This window comes from Opisthocomus hoazin, chromosome 30 (assembly GCF_030867145.1).
Source record: "Opisthocomus hoazin isolate bOpiHoa1 chromosome 30, bOpiHoa1.hap1, whole genome shotgun sequence".
NCBI classification, from domain to species: Eukaryota; Metazoa; Chordata; class Aves; order Opisthocomiformes; family Opisthocomidae; genus Opisthocomus; species Opisthocomus hoazin.
This window is the reverse complement of record NC_134443.1, coordinates 2,700,017-2,712,883: the sequence shown is the minus strand read 5'-3', so window position 1 is coordinate 2,712,883 and position 12,867 is coordinate 2,700,017. Positions and strand designations below refer to the sequence as shown.

The 12,867-nt window shown below is 72.8% G+C and overlaps 1 protein-coding gene across 1 annotated transcript; it reads right to left on the bottom strand.

The window, feature by feature from the left end:
• Positions 1–461: 461 nt before the first annotated feature.
• CRTC2 (CREB regulated transcription coactivator 2) lies at positions 462–12,320 on the bottom strand. Its single transcript, XM_075445437.1, has 14 exons — positions 12,141–12,320; positions 8,206–8,307; positions 7,829–7,945; positions 7,580–7,641; positions 5,767–5,835; positions 4,345–4,448; positions 4,126–4,155; positions 3,888–3,967; positions 3,706–3,755; positions 3,327–3,571; positions 2,371–2,819; positions 1,621–1,896; positions 1,349–1,529; positions 462–1,253 (listed from the first exon to the last, which is right to left on the bottom strand). Exons 1-14 carry the CDS (start codon positions 12,309–12,311, stop codon positions 1,045–1,047), a joined length of 2,145 nt encoding a protein of 714 aa, XP_075301552.1. The 5' UTR covers positions 12,312–12,320; the 3' UTR covers positions 462–1,044.
• Positions 12,321–12,867: the final 547 nt, after the last annotated feature.

The window sequence follows — 12,867 nt, the reverse complement described above, 5'->3', positions numbered from 1 at the left end:
GCCAGAACCCCCCAGAACCCCTCCCAGAACCCCCAGAAGCTGCCACGACCCCCCCAGCCCTCCCAGAAACGGCCAGGACCCCCCCCAGCACCCCCCCAGCACTCCCAGAAACGGGCAGAACCCCCCAGGACCCCCGGCAGCACCCCCAGAAGCTGCCAGGACCCCCCCCAGCACCCCCAGAAACGGCCAGAACCCCCCCAGGACTCCTCCCAGCACCCCCCAGGAATCCCCCCCCCTGCACCCCAAAGAACTTCAAGCACCTCCCCCCCCCCAAAGTTCCCTGTGGCCCCACCCCCCATCACCCCCCCAGTCAGCGACCCCAGACCTAAGGACCTGGCCGGGTGGGGGGGCCTGGAGCAGCCGAAGCCCCTCTGTGTCCCCCACAGCCCCCCGGGGAGGCCCGGGAGCTGGGTCTCTGTGTGCCCCCCCCCCGAATCAGCTACACGCCATCACAGGGAGCATTTAATTAACATATAATATATTTTAAAAAATAATAATAATAATAAATCACTCTGGCTCCCTCCTGGGTGGGTGGGGGGGAAACGCGGGTCCTGGGGCCCCAGGTCCCCCCGCCCGCGGACGGGGCCCCCGCGCTCCCCCCGGCATGGGGAGGGGGCAAAGTTACAAGTGCTTTCGACACGTCCCCGGCAGCTGGGTCAGGTGGGGGGGGGCTGGGGGTACATACGGGGCGCAGCTGGCGGGGGGAGAGCGGGGTTTCTCCTTAAACGTAATGATTAGCCAGAAAAAAAAATAAAATAAAAACAGAAGCGGCCCCCCCCACCTCCGTGGCCCCATCTCCCCCCCCCGGGGGTCTCTACCTACAGGGTTATGTACAGCCGCCCCGGGGGGACGGGAGTTTGGGGGGCGGGGGGGGCCGGAGAGCGCCTGGCTCACGTCCCCCCCCCCGCTTTCCCACCGGCTCTGGGAGAGCCGGCGCTGGCCCCACCGTTTTTTTGGGGGGAATTCATGGAAAAAGAGAGGTGGCGGGGGAAATGGTGGGGGGAGGGGGCCGGGGGGTGCTGTCGGAGCCCCCCCCCCGGCCCCTCACTGCAGGCGGTCGGTGCGGAAGGAGTCCTCGACGGCCGGGTCGGTGAGCAGCGCGTAGGGGTCGCTCAGCATGGTCAGCCCGTCCAGGCTGAGGGGCTCGATCCTCAGCTCGTCCTCCAGCCCCAGCGCCGCCGCCTCCACCTCGAAGCCCGGCACGCCGGCCAGCGCCGTCGCGATCTCCTTCGAGATGCCGGGGGGAGAATCGCCTAACGGCGAGGGGGGGGGGTGGGGGTCAGGCCTCAGCACCCCCCCCCCCCTCGAACCCCGCGCCCCGCGGCGGGGGCTGCCGCTGCCCACCCACCTGTGAGGACGATGTTGGGGACGGGGCCGGGGCCGTGGCGGCCGCAGTTGCTCAGGGTCTGGCGGTTGAGGACGGGGGGGTCGTAGGTGGCCTCGGCGGGGGGGTAGCTCAGCGACCCCAGCTCCTCGGGGAAGCCCCCGCTGTTCCCGGTGGGGCTCTCCCCCATCCCGAACTGCTCGAACTGCGGGGAGAGGCGGGTGACGGAGGGGGGGGGGGCAAAAACCCCCACTGTGCCCCCCCCCACCCCACCCAAGGGTCCCCGTGGCACTCACGCTGCCCAAGCCGAAGTCGCTCAGCGGCGGTCCCGGCGGCGGCAGGGCGGCGTTAGGCTGGTACTGGGGGGCAAACGGGCGCTGCGCGGCCCCGCTCGCCGGTGCCGGGGGTCGCGGCGGCGCGGCGGGGGGCAAGGCCGGCGGCGGGGGGGGCTGCCCGGGCTGGTGCAGGGCTTTCTGGCCGGGCTGGGACTGCAGGAGCAGGCCGGGCTGGCCATAGGGGTACGGCGGGAGCCGCTGGTCGGCCGGCAGCTTGCTGGTGTCCAGGGGGACGCCCTGCGGAGAGAGCGGAGAGGGGGGGGTCAGCCCGGACCCGTCCCAGCGCCCGCCAGGATCCGGCCCCTCTGCTCGGTGCCCCGTCTCTGCGGGGACGGGGAGCGTCTCTGCCAGCCCCCGGTGCGTCCCCCGGCACCGGGGAGACCCCGGCAATCCGGGAGACCCCCCCGCTGAAATTCAGCCCCCCACCCCCCGCACCAGCGCCAAAACCCTGCACCCAGCACCCGCCGCGGGCCGGAGCGGGAACCCGGGGTGGGGGAGCCCCGGCCGGGACACGCCGCGTCCCCGTCCCCCCGCAGAGCTCCCTCCCGCCGGGGAGGGGTCCGCTGGCCGGGCTGGGGAGGGGGGGACACGAGGGGCTTCCCTGGCATGAGGCTGAGATGAGGATGGACACGAGACAGAGCAGTGGAGGGAGGAGGAGACGGAGGCGAGCGCGCGGCGCGGGGGCCGGCGCGGGCGATGGACCATGCATACCTGGGTGATGGAGGACAATGTGGGTGGCATTGTTGGTGAGAACTGTTTGGGGTGCTGCCTTCTGGAGTCGCCACCCATGGGGAGGGTGAGGGGGCTGAGCGGGACCCGTCGGCGGGGCGAGGTGGCTACGGACGCCTGCACCAGCGGGGCGAAGGAAGAGCCGCTCAGGCCGGAGGGCAGGCTGGGGTTGCTGGGGGAGGACTGCATGGGCTGGCTGCGGGGGGACGTGGGGAGCGAGGGGTTGGAGAGCGAGGAGGAGAGGGAGGAGGGCAGGGACTGGTTGGAGAGCGAGGAAGGGATGGAGGAGCTGCTCTGGGAGGACTGGAGCGAGGGGTTGCTGAGGGAGGACTGGAGCGAGGGGCTGCGCAGGGAGGCCTGGAGGTTGGGGTTGCTAAGCGAGGACTGCAGGGACGGGTTACTCAGGGAGCTCTGCATAGGTGAGGAAAGTCCTGTGGGGACAAAAAAGAAGAGACAGCACCGTTACCCACGGCATCGCCCCACGCTCTGCCCCCCGGGCCGGGCTGGGGCTCCCCGTCTGCTCCGGGCGGGATGGAAGGTGACGGAGGTGACCGGAACGATGGAGACACAGATGGGAACACAGACACACAGCGGGGCCGGCCGCGGCGCGGGGCTCGGCACGGGGCGGGCGGCAGGCTCCCCGTCGGCGCTGCCACCCCACACCTCCGCGGGACCCCCCGCTGCTGTCGGACCCCCCGGCTCTCCCCACCCCGCTCCCAGGCCGCGGCATCTTCGTCCCAGGCTGGGACCGCCCGATCTGTGCCGCGGCCGGCTCCGTGACACCAGTGCCACCGAGCACCGCAGCCGGCTCCCCGCCGCGGGGACCACTCTCAGGGGCCGCTCTCGGCTCCCCGCACCGGCCCCGTGCGGCGCGGCGGCGGGTCCGGCCATGCCGGGACATGGGCTCCGGCGTCTCCCGGCGCGGGGCCAGCTCTCACCTGGCGAGTCGTAGCCCGTCCCCAGGCCCACGCCACCGCTGATGCCCAGGTGCGTCATGGTGTTGGCCAGGTTGCCGGTGCTGCTGCCTCCGCTCAGGCTGGGGTAGGTGGTCTCGTCCGGGTCGAGCGGGGTGGGCAGCGGGGAGGGGAAGTGCAGGTTGGTGAGGTCGGGGAGGGAGCCGCCCGTGTTGAGGGCCGAGGGGATGAGGGGGACGTTGGCCGGCTGATCCGGGGACGGAAACACGCTGGGGGGAGAGAGGGCAAGAGGCTCAGTGCGGGGACACCGCTCCCCGGCCCCCCGCCCCTCCTCCGGTGGGCTCGGGCTGCCCAGCCGTGCCCCCCAGCCCAGCCGTGCCCCCCAGCCCAGCCCGGGACTCACTGGATCCCAGGGACTTCGCAGGAGCGCGGTCGGGCCGAGGACGACGAGAGCTGCGGAACCAGAGGAGGAGTGAAGCGAGGCCGGGACGCTGAACCCGGCGCCGCGCGAGGGCGTCGCAGGGCCCCGCGGGCAGGGGGACGCGGGGGTGACGTCCCCGCCACCCCTCGCTCCCCCGCGCCCACCTTCTTGGCGTCCCAGGGCTTCAGCGAATGCTTGTTGTCGTCGAAGGTCTCTTCGATGGGAGGCACTTGGAAAACAAACACTGGCGAGGGGGGAGCAGCGGGTCAGCGCGGGGAGGGCGGCATCCAGCCCCCCCCGGGGCACCCACCGGCCGTGAGCGGGGCGTGACAGCCCCCCCATCCCGCCCGCTGCCCTGACGCTGCGCAGAGCACGAGGGGGGGGACACGGCTCCGTGCTCACCGTTGCTGTCTGTGTCCCTGTCCAGAAAACCTGCAAGCGAGTGGGCGACCGTCAGCAGAGGGGACACGGGGGACAGCGGCCCGAAGGAGGGAAGGGGGGGCCGCGGAGGGACGGGGCTCCAGGCAGCGTGTTCCCCCCACCCCGAGAGTCCGGGCAGGGGCGCGGGGGTCCCGAGGCGGCGGGGCGGGGAAGCGGGGTGCCGCGGGAGGGGCCGCTCACCGCTGCGGCGGCCGGGCGGCGGGACGCCCTGCGCGGGGCCCAGGTAGGCGTCCGGGGGGTTGGGGTTCATCACGCTCGTGTGAAGCGCCGAGTCGGAATTCGTCCTAACGGGAGAAGGAAAAGCGATCGCCCAACGGGCTCGGCGCTCGCCCCCCGCCCCGTTCACGGCCCCGGGACGGCGGCGAGAGCAGGGCCAGGGCAGGCAGCAAACAGGCGAGGAGCAGGGGGAGGAAGGGGAGCGCAGGGCGGGGGTCACGCCGGAGCAACGGCCGTCTCCATGTCCCACGCTCGCCGCGAGCCCCGGGGGCCGATGCCAAGGGGCTCTGCAGGGACCCCGTCCCCTCCCGCCAGCCCTCCCCACGCCACGCTCGAGCGGGGTCCCTCGCCCTGCACTCCCAGACACCCCGGGGCTCGCCGCGGCCCCGTGCCCTCCGAGGGACGGCTCTGCCACCACAGCGAGGGCCCCAAGAGGGGCCCCCCCAGGGACCCTTTGCCTCCCACGGGGGTCCTGGAGGGGCTGGGGCACAGGACCCGGGGCTATTCCACCCGCCGCGCTCCCAATTAGTCGGTCGGCCGCGGCCGAGCGCAGGGAGGGGCTGGGAAAGGCCGCCCGAGCCGTCCCGCGTCCTGGGACCGCACAAGGGGGACATTGTTCGGCCGCGGCGCAGCCGGGCGGCAGGAAGCTCCCCCCGTCGCCCATGGGACGCAGCCCCCTCCGGCGCGGGGCCCAGCCGGGGAGCGACGGGCGCCCGCCCGCGGCATGGCCACGGCCCCGCCGCCGGCACCGAGCCCCGGCACGGCCCAAGGGAGACGGAGCAGGGCCTGCTGCGGGCAGCACCGGCACCGAGCCAGCCCCCAGCCCCGGCTCGCCCCGCCGAGCCCCCGCTGTGCCCCAGCCCGGGGAAGGGGACGACCCCAAAGCCACCCCAGCCCCTGCGGGGCAAAGCCACGGCTCTCTGGGGCTGGCGGGGGCAGCTGCCCCCTGTCCCCAAGGCTCCGACCCCACGGGGAACCCCCTGCCCTGTCACCTCGCGGGGCTCCCGACGGGTGGCCCGAACCCCGGGGCTGCTCCGGGGTGAGCCCACGCAGCCGCGGCAGCGGGCAGAGCCAGGACCTCGCCCTGGGAGCCAGCACCGTGCCAGCACGGCCCCGGGGACCCCCCACCCTGCTTCCAGGAGCCCCCAACAGCAGCTCCTCGGGGAGCTCAGAGTGGCTGCGGGACCACACAGGGACCCCAGGGCCACCTCCTCCCCGGGGTCCCCCCATTCAGAGGCCGGGGCAGCCTGGAGACCCCTTCCCTTCTCCTCGGGGGGCTGGAGTTGCTACAGCCAGGGCTGTGCCCACCCTGGGGGTCCCGGGGAAGGGCTGGAGCCCGGCTTCGGGACGCGGAGAGGGAGAAAAGGGAATCAAAAATCCATTCACCTGTTGAGAGCCGACGGCAGCCGGAACAAATGTCCCTTCTCCATGGGAAAGTTACTCCAGGGCATGGTCCTTGTAAGGAAACAGCGGGGTTACTCGGGGGGCACGGGAGAGGGGCGCGGGGCGGCACGGTCCCACGGGAGGGGGGTAGCAGCGCAGAGGCCGAGGGCGGCAGAAGGACGATCTGCGCCGACGCCTCGGCACCGGGTCGGGGCTGACCCGCGACACCCCCACCCTGCTCCCCGCCTCAGCCCGCGGCCCGGCCACCGCTGCGATGGGCGCCTCGGGGACCCAGGCCCCCAAACCCACGGCCGCTGGCGACCGCAGCCGAGGTGGTTTCAACCCAGGGGTTCCCGTGAGGAAGGGGCTGCTCAGACCTCCCCGGGCCAAAAACCCCCAGGTACCAAACGCCAACGCCGTGACAGCCGGGGCAACACCGGGGGGTCCCCGGGGCAAGGCTGGAGGGTCCCTGCGCCCCAACACAGGGGGACCAGGGGCCAGGGACCGCTCTGCCCTCCAGCAGCGCCCGGGGAAGCGTCGCCGGGCAAGAGCGCAGCACAAGCAGCTGTGTGGAAGCGGGATGAAAGACCCCCCTGGGCCTGGGATGAGGAATTCGCAGTGGGATCCCAGAATCCCAGCATGGGGGGGATTGGGAGGGCCCTGTGGAGAGATCCCCCAGCCCAACCCCCTGCCCAAGCAGGGTCACCCAGAGCTGCACAGCACCGCGTCCAGGGGGTTGGAATATCTCCAGAGAAGGAGACTCCACAGCCTCCCTGGGCAGCCTGGGCCAGGGCTCCGGCACCCTCAGAGGGAAGAAGTTCTTCTTCGGGTTCAGCTGGAGCTTCTTCTGCTCCAGTTTGTGCCCGTTGTCCCTTGTGGACACGTGCAGGGACGGCTCCCGGGAGCCCGAGGTCCCGCACGGAGGGTGGCCGTGCTCGCTGCGAGCGACGGGGAGGATCTGACACAATTCCTTTTGGGGAAAAAGCCAAGGCTTCGCCCCGGGAGGCGAGGGAGGACGGCAGCTTGGACCCGGCGCGACGGGGAAAGACGTGCCGGGGGACGAGGCCGCGGCCCTGGCACTCCGGACTGACCAGCGCCGAGGCTCGTCGCGGCAGACAAAGCGCAAGACACAACACGAAGCTGGGGCAGAGCAGGGGCTCGCACGGCCCCGCACGCTGCCGCACACCGCGAGCGCAGCCAGGCACCGCAGCACGGGCACGGCCGGAGCGCCGGCAGCGAGTCGCCCCGGGGGAATGGGCCTCGGGCCGGGGAAGGAGAGCGGCGCCGAGCACAGCGCTTCGGAGCAAGGGCAGCCTTGAGAATCAAGCCCAGCAGCCCCCAGCGACCTCTGAACGGGCTGCGCTGAGCCCGACGCAGCTCACCGCGACGGAGCCGACGCTCGGGGCGCGCTCGGGCTTGGCCAGCCCTGTCCTCGCCTGCCCCGGGGCCGAGGGCCGCCGCGCGCAGGGGCTCGGCCACCGTGCTTCACCCCGGGCACGATCCCTCGTCCCGCCGCGGCGGCGGACGGATGCCGCCCCAGAGCCGGCCCTTTCGGGCACGAGGACATCGTTCCTCCCGGAAAATCCCGTGGCACCTGCAGTCGGCGGGGCGGGAGACCCCCCAGCCCCACTCCTGCGTTCCTCTCTGCCCCGCGGGTCCAGCTTCTCCCCCGCAGACGGGCCAGGGACGCCGGGTAAATCCCCCCCGGGACGCCCCGGCGCTGGGCTCCCACCAGCCGGCCTCTTCCCAACCCTCCCGGTGAGCTTCACCGCAGAGCCGGGCCCGGGGAGCGGCGAGACAACGCGGGGGGCTTTACCTCCTCCAGCTGGGCTCGGGCGGAGGCGACAGGTAGGTCGGGCCGTAGGGAGAGCTGTCGATGTGAGCGGCTCGTTAAGGGCCAAACGCGGAGCGAGGGGCCCAACGCAGGCAGCGCGTGCCGGCTAACGGCCGCTCATCCCAAGGAGACGAGCACTGGGAGCACTGGGAGCACTGGGATGGGGGCAGCGGCGGGAGGACAGGCTGTGGGCCGCGCCGCCGGGGCGGGAGGGGACGGGGTGAAGGATATCTGCCGGACGTATCGGCGAAGGGGGGACATCATCCGGCGCGGGTCCCGCTGCACTCGCTCGACGAGGCCGTGGTGCCGGGTGCTGCGCGTGGAGTCCAGCGGGGAGTGCAGAGGTCCCTGCGGGGAGGGTGGGGGGCTCAGGATCAGCCCCCCCACGACAGCCCCGACGCTGCCGAGGGGACACAGCCGGGGCCAGGCAAGGGGATGAGAGGAGACCACCCCCTCGCCCCCGCCTGTCCCCAACAGCAGCCCGCGCCGCAGCTCCTCACCCTCCTCCCCGACGCCCACCCCGAGTCCCGACGCAGCCCCTGAGCCCCTTCCCCGAGGTGCCGAGGGCGGCAGCCCCCCCCAGACCCCCCTGCACAGGCGCTGCTCACCTGGAAGTCGGAGACGCCGCTGCCGATCTGGTTGACGTTGGGGAGGGAGCCGCTGTAGTAGGGTCCCCGGCTGTGTGCCAGCCTCAGCTTCTGTGCCTGCAGCTGGGCCAGAGGATGGGGGGGTCAGGGGGGGGGGCCAGCAGGCATCCCGGGGTGCTGGGGCTCCCCCGAACGGCCCCGTTACACCCGAGTCATCCTCGTCGCCGTCCCCGCGGGTCATTCGCACGCTCCCCCTCCTGCAGCCGAGCCCCAGGCGCTGCCCCACGCCCGGTACCGAGCCCCCGGGGGTCCCCCTGGAGGAGGCAGCCCCCGAGCGAGGCCCCCCTGGCCCGGGAACCGTGCAGGAGAGGGCCGGGAGGGCTCGAGGTCCCCGGCACCGCGCTGCTTCGCAGGCACCCAGTGCGGAGGAGGCCCCGCAAGGGACTTTCCTCCCTCCGTGGGTGCTCCGGCGCAGGAAGGATGCTGAGCCCCCGCGCCCACCCGAGAGGGCTCTGGGCTCCCCAGGCACTGGGTCTTCCGGCAGGCACCTCATCCAGCCCTGGGGGAGATCCCGGGGGGAGCGGGGGTCCGGCAGGGCACGCGGGCAGGGCTGCCTGCTCGGCCCGGCAGCTCCCGGCGCGGCTCAAGGCCGAGGGAAGGAGTCACGGCAAACCGCAGACGGGAGATAACCGGCTCGGGGCACCCACAGCAGAGGCGAGCCGGGCTCCCGGGGCAGCACCGGCACCGAGCTGGCCCCAAAATCCCAGAATCCCAGCATGGTCGGGGCTGGCAGGGCCCTCTGTGGGTCACCCAGCCCAACCCCCTGCCCAAGCAGGGTCACCCAGAGCTGCACAGCACCGCAGCCAGGGGGGCTGGAATATCTCCAGAGAAGGAGACTCCACAGCCTCCCTGGGCAGCCTGGGCCAGGGCTCCGTCACCCTCAGAGGGAAGAAGTTCTTCCTCGGGTTCAGCTGGAGCTTCCTCTGCTCCAGTTTGTGCCCGTTGCCCCTTGTCCTGTCGCTGGGCACCACTGGAAAGAGCCTGGCCCCATCCTCCTGACCCCCACCCTGCAGATATTGATCGGCATTTCTAAGGTCCCCTCGCAGCCTTCTCTTCTCCAGGCTGAACAAGCCCAGCTCCCTCAGCCTCTCCTCGGAGCAGAGATGCTCCAGTCCCCTCCTCATCCTCGTAGCCCTGCGCTGGACTCTCTCCAGTAGCTCCTCATCTTTCTTGAACTGGGGAGCCCAGCACTGGACCCAGCACTACAGATGGGGCCTCCCCAGGGCAGAGCAGAGGGGGAGGAGACCCTTCCTCGCCCTGCTGCCCACACTCCTCCTCATGCACCCCAGGATCCCATTGGCTTTCTTGGCACCCAGGGCACGCTGCTGGCTCATGGTCACCCTGTCGTCCCCCAGTCCCTCTCCGCAGAGCTGCTCTCCAGCAGGTCAAAGCTCCAGCTTTTTTTTTTTTTGCTTTTTTTTTTCCAGCAGGAAAGCCCCCCCGTGCCCCAGCCCGGCAGGCGGGAGCACGCCCACAGCCCCCCTGGGTGGGGGTCAGACCCCCCCCCGGCGCGGCGCAGCCTTCCTCACCCCGGCAGCAGACGGCAGTCGCTTCGCCGCCTGTGTCCCGGGGAAGGGCACGGCCCCCGGCGTCCCGCCGCGGAGGGTCCCGGCCCACGGCGCCCACAAACCCCCCTCCCCTCCGGACCCCGGGGGTCCCCACGCAGCCCCACGCCCCCGGTCCGGGACAAACCCCACGGAAAGAGGAGACGAAGCACAAAAAGCAGCTCGGAAACGGGCTGCGGCCGGGAAACCTGCGACAGCAAATTCCCAAGCTTCAGACCAGCGAAATCCAGATCCGGGGTGGGGGGGGGGAAAAGAAAAACAAGCAAAAAACCGGGAGATTTAGTCAACAGCTGGCTGCGCTGGCACCGCAGGATTAGCGCGAGGAGTCGCGCTGGGGCTTAAGGTCTTGGGATCCTGCTCTGTTCGCCGAGGCAGCGTCCCGGCGGGAGCCGGCAGAGCCGGACGAGGCCGAAGTCAGGCAGCAGCTCGCGAGCGGCCGGAAAAAAAACCCCCAGGAAAGACAAAACAAAGCTTGAGGGGGGGCTGCTAGACCCCCGCAGCGGAGTGGGGCACCCCGAGCCGGGCAGCAGCCCCCCGGCTGCCTGTCCCCCAGCCCGGAGCCACGGAGCGGAGCTGCCCGAGCAACGCCTCACCTGGGGGGGACACGCGGGGCCGGGACCCCCCTCGGGAGCAGCTCCCGCCCCACACCGCGCTGCTCCGTGGCTCTCAGCGCGGCCGCTCCCCGGAGGAAGCGTCGCGGGGCCGGGATGAGCGGGGAGGACGCCCCGCTGCCGCTCCCCCCGCTCCGCTGCACATTAACCAGCTGTTTGCTGTGCAAACACGCTGCCGAGGCTCCCGCCCGCTCCCAGACTCACCGGCGATGCGCAGGTCGCCGCTCCCGCTGCCGTCCCGCCGAGAGACACGGGGGGAAACCCCCGGAGAGACGCTCCCGTCGCGGAACCCTGTCCCCGTCACCCTCCCGGCGGCAGCCCCGGCTCCGTGGGTGCCAGGTCACCGCTGCCCGGCCAGACGCGGGGTGCCAGCGGGGCTCCTCGCCCCAGACACCCCCTTTTTCAGCACCCTGATGGGTTTTGCTCCGCTCCTTTCCCGCTCCCGACGACCCCGAGCGCAGGGTGACGGCGGGGCCTCCCCGGCAGCGCTCCCCGGCACCTGGGAGAGCCTCTCCGCGTCACCGCGCTCCTCGCCCTTCCCTCACCCATCCCGTTACCTCCGCCGGGACGGACCCCGCGGCACCGCACACAGCCCCGCGTCTCCGGGAGCTGAAATCTGGCCAAACCCCGCTCTGGGCAAACAGCCCCCGCCGACTCAGCAGGGCCGGCGCGGAGCGAGAGGCGAATGGGAGCCGAACGTCTCCCCTCGACGGCGTCCCCCGCCCGGCAAACCACGCTCCTGGAGACACCGCGGCGTTCCCGGCCTCCCCGCTCCGCCGCTGGAGCAGCCCTCCGGCCACCGAGACCCCTCGGCGGACGACGGCTCCCCTTCCCCGGAGCTGCCGAGCGGGGCAGCTCTGCCGTCTCGGATCGGCGCGCTCATCCGTGCTCCCAATCCTGCGTTTTCTCGGGCTCTGGCCAAGCTGAATTTAAAAGTCTCCGGAGACGGAGCATCCGCTGCTTCCCGTGGGAGCCGGGAAAGGACCGACCCCCCCGAGGGTCCCCGGAGCTGCGGGACGGACCCCCGAGCCCTGTCCCGGTGGAGGATCGCCCGGCCGCGGCGACACGGGGCTGCGACACGGCGGGAGCCCGTCCCGGCGCCGTGGGCGCGGGGATCCCCTCCTCGCCCCCCCGAGTCGCGTTCTCCAGCCGGGGCGGGGGCCGGAGCGTGGCAGCGGCGCGGGGCGCGGGCCGGGACCCCCACGCAGGGCGGGCGCGGGCCGGGGCGAGCCACGTGCGGAGCCTCGCCGAGACACCCACGGCCGAGGAAATAAAACCCCAAACCCCCCCCGGGAAGGGGAACCGGGGTGCGGGTGGGCACACGGAGAGGGAGTGTGGCCCTTGGGGGGGGGGGGGGGGGTCTTCGTGGCCCCCACGCACCCCAAACGCGACCTCGGGAGGGGGCGATGCCCCAGCTGGTCCCATCTCACCGCAACCTCAACCCCCCCAGCCCCGCAGAGCACCGGTCTGAGCCCCCCCAAACCCCCTGCGCGCATCCTTGCCCCCCCCTCACCCTGCACCCCCCGCAGAGCCCCCGACCCCCCCTAAACCCCCCTTCCGCACCCCCCCGCAGCCCCCTTCACCCCCTCCCCCCAGGCCGTCACCCGGCCCCCTCCCAGCCCTCGGGACCCCCCCGCCCGCTCCCCCGGCCCCCGCAGCCGCCCCGGGCCCGCCGCGCATCCGGCGGGGGGGGGGGGGAGGCCGCGCCGGCGCTGCTCACCCGGGTGGAGCAGATCTCCATCATCACCTCCTCGAAGGCCGCCGTCTCCTCCGCCTGCCGCTGCTTCTGCAGCGCGATCTTCTCGCTGAACTTCCGCGGGTTGGAAGCGCCGGCTCCGGCCGAGGGACCCGCGCCGGGCCCGGGCCCGGCCCCCGCGCCCGCCGCCGCCATCTTCCCTGCTCGGGCCGCTCCGGCCTCCGCCGCCGCCGCCGGGCGCGGGGCACGCTGGGACGGGGAGTCCGCGGGCGGGCGCCGCAGCTGGGCCGCGGGGAGGCGGCGGACTACAACTCCCAGCAGCCCCCGCGGCGCGCCCCACAAGGGCCGCTGGGAAATGGAGTCCTCGCTCCCCTCTGCCCGCCGCCGCTGGGCGCGGGGAGGGGAGGGCGGGCCCGACTACAACTCCCGGCGTGCACCGCGCGGCCACCGCCCTCCCTCGGGGCGGGGCGAGGGGGGCAGCGGGGAGCCCCGGGGGGCACCGCCAAAGGGGGGGGGACAGAACACCTCAAACAGGGGGACCCGGGGGACAGCAGGGCGGGGTGGGGACACGACAGCTGGGTCACCCCCCGCCCCATGGCTGCAAACTGAGCAGACCCCCCCCACTCCTTAAAACTGCGGGGGCCTGGACCCCCCCGCCCCCAATCCATATCCCATTGTGGGGCCCCCTCGCACTGTGACCGACACCCCCAGGCATTGCCGCCCCCCCCCCCCCATCGTGGCCCCCCCCCCC